The following is a 16847-nucleotide window of genomic DNA, read 5'->3' as shown; positions in this document are numbered from 1 at the left end:
GTTCAAGAACCATCATTTGTTTGGATAATATCTACATTTGGCCTAGCCCATCCCAAGGTATAAAAGGTGAACACCCTTAATCAGACATTCAAATGGATATTGCACTAAAATTTGAGATTTCAAGTGTGTTATCTGCCTTGATTTCTGACTGCAAGATCCCTCACCACTACGAAGGAGATATATATATATAACATTATCTCATTTTCTGAATGGAGTAACTCAAACTATAGCTGCTAGACTCACAGTGCTGGTACTCCAGGTCTGTGTTAAACTACTAGTTTTACTAGTGCCTGAAAATCAGGTCCCCACTCTTTCTGAGCAGGTAGCAAGAGACAAAATCGTTGTCAGCGACATCTTCAGTCTGGGCATCCGCAGGATTAGTATGAACGAGTTCAGGGCAGGATTGTAATCAATCATGAGGAGCACTACGAAGACGATTGGGTTGTCAATAGAGAACACCTTAACAAATCGCAAAAAATTGATCAAATAACTTGCAGAATAGAGAACCAGGAGGAAGGCAACAGTTTTCACTGCACCCACAGGGGCATCATTTCTGAGGCTGGCTTGTCGCATCCGCTCCACGTGCCTGCAGAGAACTATGATGATTGTTACACCTGAGAACAGGAATACTGCCAGGACCACGGCTGTACTGATGATATATGCAGTGTATTTTCGTTTGGTGAACGACCACAATCCCATAATATATCTTACATTATTCGAAGAGGCATTAGACATGCTGGAAATTGAAGTGTTCGACACATTATTCAATGCTGGTTGAACCTCAGAAGAAAGGGCTGCTGGTAGGCTCATCACCAAGGAAATGATCACAGAGGCCAGGAGCAGCCAGGGTACCTTCTCCAGGAATCTTAAAGTTAGGCGAACCAGAAGAGGGTGTGTGAAGGTCACAACCTTGACACCACAGTAGACACAGAACCAGGTGACGAACCAGAGGTTGCAGTAACGAATGAACAGTAGAGCTACTTGGAGCATCTCTAAGCCATTGCCCTTGCAATATATGGCTTCAGGTAAAATGTCATTGATTATAACCAAAAAGAACATTCCAAGGTGAGCGAGGTGGGAAAGCGTGAGGCAGCTGATGATGAGGTCACAAGAGTTCAAATCGCTGCTCCTTTTGATCCATCCAATGAAATTCACAGCCAGGATGAACATATTTCCCATCAGCCCAAGCAGGAAGGCAAAGATGCGAAGGACAAACAGAGTAATGCTTGCTGAGGACATCATTTCAACCTCTCTGATACACAACTGTAGCTCCTGGTAGTATCTGCAATGTTTATGCCTTCAGCCTGAGACTACCTGATTCTCTGCAGCGAGCAGAGCCTTATTGAAAGCACAGATGTAAATCATTCAAATTTCCATTTCACTCTCAGAGGGGGTTCTCAAGTTTCTCTAACTCATTTTCCTTTCTAGTCCATCCGTGATGTAAATGAACATTCAATATGGGTGAATAATTTCTCATTTTCTTAACTACATTCACCTACTCTCATGAGTTTAAGTCGGATTTGAAAACAACACTGTTAAATATCTGAGGCAATAGACCTGATCCAAAAGTAAGCACAGTCTAAGATGGCCGCCAGATTTTTGATGATGGAGTACACGCCCTCTGGTATAAACCTGGAAGCAATTAACTCGATCATTTGCCGGGAAATGGAGAGTATATAACATGGAAGCTCAAAGCAAAATTGATCTTTGCCAGAACAACTCGCAGTCGAGGATACCTAAAGAATAGTGTCAGCGTTCACACATGAGGCTCCTGAGGTTTCCTTCTTGACGGTGCACGCTCACAACTCCCCTATGACTCAACCAGTCTGCAAGGTAGTGAACTCTTGCGTGGCTGGTTTACCCATAAGGGAAAGGGGAAGTGGATTGAGAAATAAGATAAAAGAAACACTGGGAATTTAGTGTCAGTGTCCACGTCTGCTTCTCTTTGAGTGTTCAATTGTTCTTTTGTAGCATCTTCGAAGGGCAGGTACAATAATAAGTTTTAATACACATTAACACCCTTCTGCAATAATCTTAGAATGGATTACGTTTTGTACATACCAAAAATTAAAGAAGTCCTTTCCTACACTCCTTTGCCTGAGTTGACCGGAGTTGAGTTCAAACCTTAAAATGCAATTCCAAAAATTACTTGCTCAAAGTCAATTTAACCAAATCTTGAACATTATCCTTACAGAACTAATATTAGTTAACAAGGTTAGTGAGGGGTGTTTAGTCACACAACAATTTACACAACACCTTGCCTACCTGGCAAAGACCCGTTGGTTTCCTCAGGAGGGGTTCTGAAAAACAATGAAACGGAAAAGAAAACAACAAGGTTCTCTGGCAACCTTTGGGGTTCTAAACCACTAGAGTTATGTATCTTTTTTCAGTAATTAACTCTACAATGCACTTTGACTTTTACAAGCAAATTGTACTTAAGCATCATCACAATTCAACCTTGGACATTGAGTTATTATTCTTGCCAATGCTTTTTGAATTGCGAGGTAAACATTCTCCTGAGTTGTACTGCTTTGTAAATCAAAGTTAGTTTGTGCCAGTCTTTCTCAAGCCATTTCCTCTAAACAAAAATAAGAAAAACGAATTGCATGTACCAATGTTTGTTGTCTGGTTACGATTTACGAAAAATAAGAAAAAACAGATTGCATTTACCAATGCTTGGTTGTCCTTTCATTGTCTGGGTACGACATCTCTTACTTGTCTTTGCAGGCCGTCAGAACGATGATCGGTGACTCCTCCGGAAGTGCAGGGAAGAACTTGGCTGACGGACCGCACCGGAAGCTCTGAAGGATGTCACCGCTGCTGTAGGCTGCCCGAAGAGCGAGGAACAAGATGGACTTCTGAAGAAGCTGCTAAGGATAAGGGAAGCGGGAGGGGAATCTGGACTGAAGGGATGTGGATAGCTTAAGAGAGGGCTTCCGAGGACAGCTGGGCTCAGGAGCGCTCGCAGTGAAGCAAACAAAGAAGCGAAGCGTTTCTGAAAGGGCTGTGCTGTATTTATAGCCTGGGTCTTGGGCGTATGCTCAGCAACTCACGTGTAGGAAATCGGCAGTTCGAACGTGAGAGCGAGAAGGTTCTCTTGGATCGTGGCACACCTGAGAACCCTTCGGAAACAACAACCATTGGTACCAACAAGGAGCATGATGTGTTCCTATACTACAACAATACTCAATAAGCATTGCTAACACCAAATAAACAACAATTCCTAACACAGTCACTTAATTTGCTAATACAGGGTGCGGCCATTACAGGGGGTTAACTAGCGATTGCCAAGGAACCCATGACAGTTCTCCCCCCCAAAGGCCGTCTCACAGGCCATGGTTTGTTCGGGTTAAGTGCATAAAAAGATCTGACAAGTCGTGGTGCATGGACATTGTTTTCTGGTTCCCAAGATCTTTCTGATGAATCATAACCCTTCCAGTCGATCAGGTAAAATAAACAACCTCTAACTCTTTTTGCATCTAGTATCTTTTTAACCTCATATTCCATATGATCTCCTACCACTACAGGGGGCGGTGGATTATCTGGCCGCGTATTATGATAATGAGGTTTCAACAGTGAGACATGAAAAACCGGATGAATAGCATAGTCCTGGGGGAGACTAATTTTTACAGAAACAGGGTTTATAATTTTGTCAATTGGAAATGTACCAATGAATCTTGGTTTTAATTTCTTGGGTCCAGGGATTTGAATATTTTTAGTTGAAAGCCAAATCAAATCTCCAGGTTTGTATTGTGGGGATGGAAATCTGTGTGCATCTGCTGCTTTTTTCATGTTACTTTTATTTTTCTCAAGACTTTTTATAACTTGATTTTGGTAAGTTATTAGACTTTCAATTCTTTCTGTGACTGCTGGCATGTTTTGAGTTTTTTCAGGAAAAACTATTGGAAGCATTCTGGGGTGTTGACCGGTGAGAAAATAAAAAGGTGAACATCCCAACGCTGAATGCTCTGTGTTATTATAGGTGAACTCCGCTAGGGGCAAAGCTTCATTCCAATTTGAAAACAAAGTACTTGATAAACAACGTAGACTTTGTTCTAAGTATTGGTTAACTTTTTCAGTTTGGCCATCAGTTTAGGGGTGGAAAGCTGATGATAAAGCTATCTCAATGTCTAATTGTTTACAGAGTTGTTTCCAAAACTTTGAAAGAAATTGGGGACCCCTGTCAGAATCAATCTTGTGTGGAAGTCCGTGGAGTTTCACAACATTGGCCAGAAAAATGGTACTAAACTCCATTGCAGACGGCAATTTAGGCAAGGGAATGAAATGACTCATTTTGGATAACAAATCTACCACTACTAGGATTGTGGTGAAACCGTGGGACTTGGGTAAATCTGTAACGAAATCTAAGCTAATGGTATGCCAAGGGAAGGGAGGAATGGCCAAAGGCTGTAACAGGCCCATAGGTGGAGAGTGTAGAGATTTATGTCGTGCACATACCGGACAAGCTCGAACATAGTCATGTACGTCTTCACTCATATTCTTCCACCAGAAATGTCTTTGACATAAATCAAGTGTTTTATTTACCCCTGGGTGAGCAGCTGTTGCTAGGTCATGATTCCATTTTAAGATCTGTTCTTTTCATTCTTGATCTGGAATGTATATTTTATTCTTATGGAAGAAAAGACCATCTTGAATTGACTTGTGTTTTAATGACAGCCATTGTTGGTGATTTAACTTCTCAGTTTCTTTCTTCAATAATGACAAAAATGTGTCAGCGGAAATTTCTGCACAAACTTTTTCAGTTGGAATGATGATTTGCAATTTAGGCTTTAAATTTCTATCTTTGTCACACACTAAGCGTGACAGTGTGTCAGACAATAATTGTTTCTCGCCTGGCTGATAGGTAATTACAAAATCAAATTCGCTAAAGAACTGCAGCCAGCGCATTTTTCTTGGGGTAAATGCCTTGACAGTCGAATAAAACTGTACATTTTTATGATCGGAGAAAATAGTGATAGTGTGCTTTGCCCCAAGAAGATGGTGTCTCCATTCTTGTAAAACGGTTTTTATTGCTAAAAGCTCTCGCTCAGCTATCGTGTAATTCTGTTCCGCTGGTAAAGGTTTTCGGGAAAAGAAAGCAATTGGATGCAAATGACCAGTGTTAATGTCTTTTTGCATTAAGACACCACCAACCGCATGTTGTGAAGCATCCGCTTCTACAAAGAACGGTCTGTCAGGATCCGGGTGTATCAAAATAGGTGCTGAAGTGAAAGCTTTCTTCAATAGAGTAAAAGCTGTTTCCGCCTCATTACTCCAATGAAACTCCTTTCCTTTTTTCAAGAGTTGTGTAATTGGGACAACAATCTCCGAAAACTTGGAGATGAATCGTCTATAAAAATTCGCGAATCCCAAAATTCGCTGTATTTCCTTTACAGAGATAGGAGCAGGCCAATTTAAAATTGCTTCTACCTTTTTAGGATCCATCGTTATTCCTTCTGGAGACAACCAATAGCCTAAGAATTCTACCTTTGAGGAGTTGAACACGCATTTTTCCAGTTTCACAAATAGAGAATTATCTCTAAGTTTTTGGAGAACAGATCTTACTTGCATGACATGTTCCTCAGGAGTCCTTGAGTAAATCAGAATGTCATCAATATATACAATGACGCAAATATCTAGCAGGTCATGCAATACTTCATTAATGAATATTGAAAAGCTGCCGGAGCGTTAGAAAGGCCAAAGGGCATCACTGTATATTCAAATAGACCAAATTTTGTGCGAAATGCAGTTTTCCACTCATCACCTTCTTTTACGCGGATCAGGTGATAAGCACCAGGTAGATCCAGTTTGGTATAGATGGTGGATCCTTTGACTTGATTTAAAAGTACCGGAATCAAGGGTCACGGATATCGATTCTTAATCGTTGCCTTGTTTACTGCGCGATAGTCAATGCAAGCCCTCAGATCTCCTGACTTCTTCGCCACGAAGAAGCGAGGAGAGGAAACTGGGGATGTGGAATGACGTATGAATCCTAAATCTAATAATTCATCCAGATAAGAACGTAAATACTGATTTTCAGGCTCAGTCAAAGCGTAAATACGACTGCAGGGTAATGCTGCTCCTGGAATCAGGTCAATTCTACAATCGTATATACAATGAGGTGGAAGCTTGGTGGCTTTGACTGGGGCAAATACATCAGCAAAGTCCTGATATTCTCTAGGGATATCAAAATGATCTAATTTAGAGGCTGCACAAAACAGAGGCATTACTGGGTCCTTAGTTTCCTGATAGCAATGAACTTTGCAAAAAGATGAATCTAAGGTAACAGTACGTTTGACCCAGTCGATCCTGGGGTTATGTAATTCCAGCCAAGCGATTCCAAGAATTACCCCAAAAGTCGGTGTATCTATAAGAGCAAATGTTGTGCATTCAGTATGGCCATTGTCAGTGACTAGAACTAAAGGTGTTGTGTGAAAATGAATCAAACCAGAAGAAAGTGCCGAACCATCAACTGCGCGGACTGGTTCTGGTTCTTTCTTAGGTACTTGGGTCAGATTTAATTTTCGAGCTAGTTCTAAATCAAAGAAATTGCCCGTGGCCCCAGAATCAATTAGGACAGGAATACTGTGTCTTTGTTGGTTAGTTAAGATCAGAACTATTCTTATAGTAAAGTGCCTGGGTACATGATTGTACACACTAGGTGCATATCGTGAGATCTTTTGACTCTGTCCACTCGAGGAATCGATCCCTTCATTCCTCGAGGAGTCTAGTTTTCTGAACTCAGTGGGGATTCCTTCTCGACCACTGAAGCTTTCTTTTTAACGGGTTTGATTGGACAGTCTCTAGCGAAATGACCCGATTTTCCACAATAAAGACACAAATTACTTTTACGCCTTCGGTCCTTCTCATCTTGAGATAAGGGCCCTTTAATACCTCCTACTTGCATAGGTTCCACCTGAGCTGATTTCTCATCGGGATTTTTGTGTTCGGTTTTAAAATGTAAATTTTTAATGTCACCTTTGGTTCTCTCACCTTTCCTTTCGCCTAACCTATGATCAAGTTTAATAACTAAATCCTGGAATTCGGCAAAATCTTCTTGCAGATTTACTACGTGTGCTAGTGAATCTTTTAAGTCATCTTTGAGAACTCGGTAGAAAAGTGACACCCTTTTCTCGTCAGGCCACTGGGTCTCTGCAAGTAACCGATTAAAATTAGTAACATATGAAATTAAATCCTTAGAACCTTGACGAAGATTCAAAAGTTTGTTATCTGATGCCTGAAGAAATAAGTGTTTGGCAAATAGATTTGACATGGCTGTTTTAAAGTTATTTAAATTATTTAGCAAAGGATCATTTTTATCAACCAAGGGCATAGCCCAATTAGCTGCCACTCCTCCTAAATAGTAAATGATGAAAGCAACCTTCGAAGTATCTGTTGTAAAAATTTGTGGTTTACATAAAAAGTCCAGTTGGCATTGACTCATGAATGTGTTGAATCTATTACTATCACCTGTGAACCTTTCTTGATTAGCTAGTGGAATGGGAGTAGGTGTCAACACTGTAACCTGTACTATTTGGTCAGAAACGTCACTCTGATGGGTTTGTGATGAGTAAGCACCTACTCCGAACTTTGGTGGCATTAAAACTGGTTTCTTAAGCTCAGTAGAATCTCGCCATGTAGTGAAGCCTGACCTAGTTTGTTCAAGTTCCCGTCTAAGGGACTGATTTCCTGCCCTCGTTTGGTCTAACTCCTGTCTAAGAGACTGATTTTCCATGTGTAACTCCTCCATCTCACCACTTAACTTCTGAACTACCTCTGTTAATTGTTGGACATCCATGGTGTATGCAAGAACCCTTGTTGCACTAGAAGGAAAGAAGGAAATGTGGCTTCCCTTTCTGTCAGCGTTCACACACGAGGCTCCTGAGGTTTCCTTCTTGACGGTGCACGCTCCCAACTCCCCTATGACTCAACCAGTCTGCAAGGTAGTGAACTCTTGCGTGGCTGGTTAACCCACAAGGGAAAAGGGAAGTGGATTGAGAAACAAGACAAAAGAAACACTGGGAATCTTCCTTTAGTGTCATTGTCCACGTCTGCTTCTCTTTGAGTGTTCAGGACTTCTTTTGTAGCATCTTCAAAGAGCAGGTACAATAATCAGTTTTAATACACATTAACACCCTCTGCAATAATCTTAGAATGGATTACGTTTTGTACATACCAAAAATTAAAGAAGTCCTTTCCTACACTCCTTTGCCTGAGTTGACCTGAGTTGAGTTCAAACCTTAAAATGCAATTCCAAAAATTACTTGCTCGAAGTCAATTTAACCAAATCTTGAACATTATCCTTACAGAACTAATATTAGTTAACAAGGTTAGTGAGGGGTGTTTAGTCACACAACAATTTACACAACACCTTGCCTACCTGGCAAAGAATTGTTGGTTTCCTCAGGATGGGTTCTGAAAAACAATGAAATGGAAAACAAAACAACAAGGTTCTCTGACAACCTTTGGGGTTCTAAACCACTAGAGTTATGTATCTTTTTTCAGTAATTAACTCTACAATGCACTTTGACTTTTACAAGCAAATTGTACTTAAGCATCATCACAATTCAACCTTGGACATTGAGTTATTGTTCTTGCCACTGCTTTTTGAATTGCAAGGTAAACATTTTCCTGAGTTGTACTGCCTTGTAAATCAAATTTAGTTCGTGCCAGTCTTTCACAAGGCTTTTCCTCTAAACAAAAATAAGAAAAACGAATTGAATGTACCAATGTTTGTTGTCTGGTTACGATTTCTCTTGTCTTTAAAAAATAAGAAAAAACGGATTGCATTTACCAATGCTTGGTTGTCCTTTCATTGTCTGGGTACGATATCTCTTACTTGTCTTTGCAGGCCGTCGGAATGATGATCGGTGACTCCTCCGGAAGTGCAGGGAAGAACTTGGCTGACGGACCGCACCGGAAGCTCTGAAGGATGTCACCACTGCTGTAGGCTGCCCGAAGAGCGAGGAACAAGACGGACTTCTGAAGAAGCTGGTAAGGAGAAGGTAAGCAGGAGGGGAATCTGGACTGAAGGGATGTGGATAGCTGAAGAGAGGGCTTCCGAGGACAGCTGGGCTCAGGAGCGCTCGCAGTGAAGCACACAAAGAAGCGAAGCATTTCTGAAAGGACTGTGCTGTATTTATATCCTGGGTCTTGGGCGTATGCTCAGCAACTCACGTGTAGGAAATCGGCAGTTCGAACGTGAGAGCGAGAAGGTTCTCTTGGATCGTGGCATACCTGAGAACCCTTCGGAAACAACAACCATTGGTACCAACCAGGATCATAATGTGTTCCTATACTACAACAATACTCAATAAGCATTGCTAACAACAAATAAACAACAATTCGTAACACAGTCACTTAATTTGCTAATACAGGGTGTGGCCATTACAGGGGATTAACTAGCGATTGCCAAGGAACCCATGACAAATAGACGCGGTAAGTGGATATGACACTGTGATAATTTATGCTGTTTAGATTTATCGTGATATACTTTAGTGAATAATTTGGTTCGGCTAAGCGAGGGCTGGTCCCTAGAGGAACTTTTATTATTATAATACATTTTTTGTATATATTTTTAGGATACATAATTTCTACATGGAGTAAAATTTGAGTTGTCTTCTTAAACAGGGAGATATGAGTGGGACATGTCTTTAAAATAGTCAAGTCAAGTCAAAGAATTTATATAGCGCACTACATACCCGGAGGGTCTCAAGGCGCTTAGGGAGGGGAGGAGGATTACTTGTCAAATATCCACGTTTTAAGTTGCTTTCTGAATGCTAGGTGGTTCTGGGTAAGGCGAAGGTAAGTGGGGAGTGAGTTCCATGTCTTAGCAGCCAGGTGAGAGAAGGATCTGCCTCCCATGGTGGTCTTGTTGATGCGAGGAACAGTGGCGAGGGCCTGGTTGGAAGAACGTAGTTGGCGGGAGGGGGTGTAGAAGGACAGTCGTGAGTTGAGGCATTCTGGTCCGATGTCGTAGAGTGATTTGTGTGCGTGGGTTAGCAGTCGGAAAGTGATCCTCTTATTGACGGGTAGCCAGTGGAGGTCTTTCAGGTGAGCAGAGATGTGTTCGTTGCGAGGGATGTCTAATATGATCCTGGCTGATGCGTTTTGGATTCGTTGTAGTTTCTTCTGGAGTTTAGCGGTAGTACCTGCGTAGAGGGTGTTTCCGTAGTCCAGTCGGCTCGTGACCAGAGCATGGGTGACAGTTTTTCTGGTTTCGGTGGGGATCCAGCGAAATGTTTTTTTGAGCATGCAAAGAATGTTGAAGCAGGATGAGGATACGGCGCTGACCTGTCTGTTCATTGAGAGTGAAGAATCCAGGATAACGCCTAGGTTCCGTGCGTGGTCTGTCGGGATGGGTGCTTTTCCAAGGGCTTCCGGCCACCAGGAGTCGTCCCATGCAGAGGGGGTTGTACCTAAGATGAGGACTTCTGTTTTATCCGAGTTCAGTTTCAGACGGCTGTGTTTCATCCATTCGGCAACTTCTTTCATTCCTTCGTGTAGGTTAGTCTTGGCGGTGCTGGGGTCATTGGTGAGAGAAAGGATTAGTTGAGTGTCATCTGCGTAAGAGATGATGTTGAGGTTGTGTTGGCGGGCGATGGCCGCGAGGGGGCTCATGTATACGTTGAAGAGGGTGGGACTGAGTGAGGATCCTTGTGGTACGCCACAGATGACTTCAGTGGCCTCGGACTTGAATGGTGGGAGGCGGACTCTCTGGGTTCTTCCGGTGAGGAACGAGGTGATCCATTCAAGTGCTTTTCCTTGTATTCCGATGTTTCTGAGGCGTTGTAAAAGGGTGCTGTGGCAGACTGTGTCGAATGCTGCAGAGAGGTTGAGGAGGATGAGGGCGACTGTGTCTCCATTGTCCAGTAGAGTTCGAATGTCGTCTGTTGCTGCGATGAGGGCGGTCTCAGTGCTGTGTTTTGCTCGGAAGCCAGATTGTGAGGAGTCGAGGGATTTGTTGGCTTCGAGGAAGGCGGCGAGCTGGTTGTTGACAGCTTTCTAGATTACTTTGGCCGGGAATGGAAGGAGCGAAATGGGCGGTAATTTTTGAGTTCGGTGGGGTCCGCTGTGGGTTTTTTCAGAAGGGCGGTGAGTTCAGCGTGTTTCCAGTTTTCCGGGAAGGCGGCGGAGTTGAAGGAGCAGTTGATGACGTCTCGGAGGTGCGGTGCTATGACGGAGTCTGCTTTGTTGAAGATGTGGTGTGGACATGGGTCTGTGGGGGATCCTGAGTGGATGGAGTTCATCAGGCGGATGGTGTCCTCAGTGGAGATTGGGTTCCAGTCGTTAAGGGTGTTCAAGGGGGGAGAATGTTCAGCATATGGTCGGGTGGGTTGGTCTCCGGGTTGGTTGTCGAAGCTGTTGTGGATGTCTGCAATTTTGTTGTGGAAGAATGAGGCTAGGGAGTCGCAGAGGGCTTGAGAGGGGGTGATGTCGTTGGAGTTGGCCGAGGGATTGGTAAATTCCTTGACGATGTTGAAAAGTTCCTTGCTGTTGTGGGCGTTGTTGTCAAGTCGATCCTTGAATGCTGTTTTCTTGGCCTTTCGGATTAGTTGGTGGTGTGTGCGGGTGGCGTTTTTGAAGGCGTCCTTGGTGCTGGTGGTTGGGTCTTTTTTCCAGGCCTTTTCAAGGGAGCGGCAGAGTTTCTTGGACTTCTTAAGATCATCGTTGAACCATGAGGCCTTCTTGCTGCCAAGTTTGCTTTGACGTTTTTTCAGTGGTGCTAAGGTGTCGGCGGTGTTGGATAACCATAGGGTGAAGTTGGCGGCGGCTTGGTCTGGGTTAGAAGAGTGGGCTGGGGTGTTTAGAAGGAGCGATGAGGAGATCTGGTCGATGGTGATTTTGTTCCAGTTTCTTTGCAGAGTTGGTTGGAGGTGGTTGATGTGTTTTGGCTTGTTGTAGGTGAAGTGAACGCACCTGTGGTCAGTCCAGAGGAGATCCGTAGTGTGGCTGAAGGAGACATGATTGCTGGAGGTGAAGATGGGGTCGAGTGTGTGACCTGCGATGTGGGTGGGGGAAGTGACCAGTTGTTTAAGTCCGAGGTTGGGGAGGTTGTCCAAGAGGGTGGTGGTGTTGCGGTCGTTGATCTTTTCAAGGTGAAAGTTGAGGTATCCCAGAAGGATGTAGTCTTTGGAGGGGAGCGCGTGTGGAGTGATGAAGTCCGTGATGTCTTCACTGAATTTTGCGCGGGGTCCTGGTGGTCTGTAGAGGAGGGTGCCTCTGAGTGTGGTCTTGGGGTCGATGTGGATCTGGAAGTGAAGGTGTTCGGAGTAGGCGAGGTTGTCGTCAGAGCTGGTTGAGATGCGGATTGATTTTTTATGGACGATAGCGTTTCCTCCTCCTGTGTGGCCGGTACGGTCCTTGCGTGTGATCTTATAATCTTCGGGGATGGCAATGGTGATGTCTGGGGCGGAGGAAGCGTTCATCCATGTTTCTGTTAGGAAGGCGACGTCTGGAGAGATGGTGTCTAGTAGATTCCATAGGTCAATGGCGTGCCTGTGGACCGATCGGGTGTTGAGAAGGATGCATTGTAGGTGATTGGGGTCGTGGATCTGTGGTGTGGTCGTAGCGGAGGTGTTGTCGGTGCCGATGAATTTGCAGGAGTAGCAAGAGAAAGGTCCATGGGTGTGTCCAGGAGCGGCTTGGACGCAGTTGGGGGCGCGACCGGGGTTAAGGGCTAGGAGGGTGGCGACATCGTAGGTAATGCGGGAGGGCTGGGCAGCACGAGGGCCAGGGGGTCTGGCACTGGGCGCGGTCCAGGCGCGGACTTCGGCGCGGATTGGGCACGGTCGCTGCGCGTGAACGCTGCGCGCGGGAACTGCTGTCATATATGGAGAGTGGAGGGGGAGGGGCGAGGGCGGCTCAGCTGGGAGGCGGGTCGGGCACACGAGGACCACAACAACAAACAAAATGGAGGCGGAGGGGGGAGCAGAGCGGAGCGCTATTGGCAAACGCGCAAACAATGTTAGGAAACAGCACAATGAAATAACTTGAGCGCTAATGCGGTAAACAAGCAGGCGAAATAAAATGCATGTCTTTAAAGCAGAGTACATTACATGATAAACCTTTAATAATATACTAGCTAGAAAAGTTACACTCCTGGAAAAAGGCAATATATTGCGCATCTATACCTATCTGTAATTTATATGTTACAGAGCTGGCTGCCGAAAACTATGGAAAACTACTGAAATACGGTGACCAAAAACTTTAAAATAAATGCAAGCTTCCTTATTGATGAAAGGAAAGTGTGTTAAACCAATGAAAATTGGAACTAATAAAGGTAAGCAAATTGTTAGAATTGTTTACCTTTTACCAAAAATAGGTATGAATTCCTTTAAATACATGTCAGTAACTTTGACATGTATTCTCATTAATTCCGATTATAATCGGAAGTAACTACCGGTACATCTATTTCCAGGAGTCTTCCTAATACAATGAGATTTATTATTTGTGGCTAAGACAACATACCTCAAGTGAGTTTTTGATTGACAATATAGTGGCCAAAAGGGTTGAATGAGAAAATGTGATAATAAAAAACCCAGTATAATAATTGAATATGTATCACTTTTACAAGTGTATTTGAATTCTTAGTTATTCAATGACTCATTTTTGGAATTCTACAATGGGATCTTTTAGAGGTTTGAGTGTTAGCTTGACTGTTGGTTTTATAAAATAATCCTGTTTTTTGCATTAGTAGGTGGTCCTCTCACAGTATTTTCTGTTGTATTTTATACTTCTACCCATAGAGAGAATCCAACTGTCTTTTAAAAATAAAAGACAGTTCTGAAGAAGGTGGTGCAGAATAAGACAAGTCCACCGAAACGCTGTGTCAACGCTTTTGCTTTAACTATACTTGAAAAATTATTAGATTGATTCACTGTTTTTAAAAAATTGTTTGTATGGGATTTTTATAATATGTGAAATGTTTATTTAGAGTTATTCATGTGCAGAGATTTACAGATAAAAATCAGTTTATGAATATTGCAAGATTTAAACGAGTGTAAATAGGAGGAATGACTAAGGAGGTCTTCTGTTTTTGTTTTAATTCTTAGTATAAGATTGAATGATGAAAACATTTGATGAAATATTTATTTGGAATATTGACATTGTGTCTGTGGCTCTGTATATAAATATCAATTAATGTGATTCAGTGTTACATGAATATAAAAGGAAACATTTTTCTTAAAGGAGGAGACATCTTTTGCAAAAAAACAGGTTTTATTTATTTTGAGTATGTATGCATGAATGTGATAATAGAAAAACAATAGGGGTGTTCCAAAAGATTGTTTGAATCAGCACAAGGGAGACAATCATTTTTTTTCAGTTATTTGGAACTAGTTCCCTTTGTTTGTTTGAAGGGTTACTCTCTATTAGTTTTTAAAATTTGGGAACATCTGTACCATAAGCTGTGTTGTAGAAACATAGCCTGATGTTGCCATTGGGGTGAACATTACGATGAATTAACTATCTTAAAATACAGAAATTTGAACTTCAGCTCTTCTCTGGATTTCATTCATAGAGTGTAGGGTGAATGATAGAGGTTCTAATGCTAATAAGAACAGAAGGATAATAAAAGACAATGGGCAGCCCTGACAAGTTCCATTTGTTTAGTGATTGTGCAATATGAATTTCATCCACAGTTGGCAGAGGTCATCAGTGACTCAAAGTGCCAGCGTGCTCTGGTAATACAATTATTACCCAGTCCAGCCCTCTCAAGGGTGAGTGAAAAGGAACCCCATTCTACCCTATCAAAAACCTTCTCTGCATTCAAAGTGTGGGCCTGCACTTCAGTCTCCAAATACCCAGCATTGCAGAGAAGGAATGAAAGGGTTCCTGAGGAGCGCCCAGGCACAAAGCCCACCTGCAACTGTTGCTTCTTCTGCCAATGAGAGGACAAAGACTGGACTCTGCTGTGAAACTTGCTTCTGAAGAATCTCCAAGGGCTTCTTTGTGCTTGCCTCCTGTTCTGAAGTCTCAGGGACACAAAAGACTTCACCAATAGCTTACTTGAACTCCACTGCTGGGAGTTCTGACCTACCAGGTGGTGCCAATTTCCTTTCTGGGCCCCTGGAGGTTGTTCCAACTACTGGTAGCTGTGAAAAACGGAAAGTCGAAGCTTTGCTCTGCTTGCGTCACTATACTTCCATGAAGCACTGCAGTGCAGGAGAAATTTCCAATGCACAGCTTCATGCGGCTGAAAATTGAAGCAGAGCCAGCCCATGGCCTGAAAATCCACTGCACGCTGAGTCCCATGCACTGATCTCTGAAGTCAGAGAGCACTGCACCTACTCCGATGCAGGCCCCGCTAGGCGGCTAAAAGAATCAACATCGTTGGGCTGCAGGTGAAGAAATCAACAAAGCGCCTGTGTGACCACTGCCGCATTGACCTCCAGCATATCTGGATTTCTACGCATCACATCTGTGCGCCAAGTCTACATCAAACGCTGGGGCTGCAGTAAAAAACAAATGCATCACCTCTTCACACAGTAAGAAAAAGACGCATCACCTCCTTACCAGTAATGAACAGGCAAATCACATCTCCTGTGAGGCAGTAAGGAGCCGACACATCACCTCTCGTCCGTGGCAGCAACAAACCGATGCATCACCTGTCCTGGAGCGAGGAACCGATGCATCACCTTCCCTGCAAGTAAGGAACAGCAGCATCATCTTCCCTGTGGCTGTTTTTGCAAGTGATTTTGACACGTCCCAGGTACTGTGCGCTAAAAGTGACGCTTCCATAGTTTCCTATGTTATGTTTATACCTCTAAAAGTCATATTTTTTTGTGTATATATTGGATCTTTATCATTTTGCTCATGTTTGGATTAGATGAGGATACTTTATTTATCTAAACTGGTACAGTTAAAATGGAACCGCCTGCATACCCAGTGGGAATTCAGGATTGAAATGTATTGGGGTGTATGGTGACGGAAAAGAGTTCCAGCCATGGTCATGCTTACCCTCGCCCCAAACCCTGAGAGTAGTCTGGGTGGGAGTCCTGAGGTAAGCGTTGGGGGGATCTGTCTGCTTTAGGTTTCCACAGAACATCCCAAATTGTCCTGCCCACAATAGCTCAGTGCATGTGGAGCCAATGTTTGTCCGATTCCCTCAGGGACCACTCCACCACCACTCGCAGCTGGGCTGCCTTGTAGTATAACCTGAAATTTGGGAGTGCTACACCCCCCTCGGCCCTTTGCCGGCTGAGTACGTGAAAGGGTAAACGCGCTCTCCCGGTTTGCCAAATATAGCGTATGATCATGGAGCAAATCCCCGATAGGAACTCTTTCTCAAGTGCGATTGGAAGTGCCTAAAAAAGGTACAACAGTTTCGGAAGTACGGTCATTTTGATTGCATGTATGCAACCCAGCCAGGACGGAAACAGAGGTTTCCAGCATTTCAGCTCCTGTTGCACTTGTTCAAGTAGTGGTGGGAAATTGGCCTTAAAAAGACCCTCTAGGCTGGGGGTGATATGGATTTCTAGGTATTGAAGCTTATGTTTAGCCCAAGTGAAAGGTGTCTCCCTCTGCACAGATACCATTTCTCTATCGAATAGACTAAGTTTAGAATGCATGATTTTGCCTAGTTGACTCGAAAGCTCACGACTGCTTCAAGGATCTCCATCTCTGAACCGCTTGTAATGAGGATCTGGTAGAGGTGAGGGTCAGTAGGACATCATCCGCAAACAGCGAAACCTTATGTTCTTCCACCCAAATCTAATCCCATGGATGTCTGGGGTAGCCCTTAGCCGCATCGCCAGTGGTTCAATACACAGGGCAAATAACAGGGGGGACAATGGGCATCCCTGTCAGGTACCGCGACTGAGCTCGAATGGCCTCGAGGATGCCCC

General features: G+C 43.5%; 1 protein-coding gene across 1 annotated transcript; it reads right to left on the bottom strand.

Annotated features, from left to right (window-relative positions):
* Positions 1-297: 297 nt before the first annotated feature.
* Positions 298-1239, bottom strand: LOC147700669 (taste receptor type 2 member 1-like). Its single transcript, XM_086929170.1, has one exon. The coding sequence runs from the start codon at positions 1237-1239 to the stop codon at positions 298-300; it is 942 nt and encodes a 313-aa protein (XP_086785296.1).
* Between the last annotated feature and the right edge of the window lie 15608 nt (positions 1240-16847).

The sequence above is a fragment of the Lissotriton vulgaris genome, chromosome 7, assembly GCF_964263255.1.
Source record: "Lissotriton vulgaris chromosome 7, aLisVul1.2, whole genome shotgun sequence".
NCBI lineage: Eukaryota > Metazoa > Chordata > Amphibia > Caudata > Salamandridae > Lissotriton > Lissotriton vulgaris.
The sequence above is the reverse complement of the archived record's forward strand: the minus strand, read 5'-3'. Positions and strand labels throughout refer to the sequence as shown.

Bases quoted from the DNA above. Each gene is read 5' to 3' on its own strand.
- LOC147700669 (XM_086929170.1), bottom strand. From the start codon at position 1,239: ATGTCCTCAGCAAGCATTACTCTGTTTGTCCTTCGCATCTTTGCCTTC.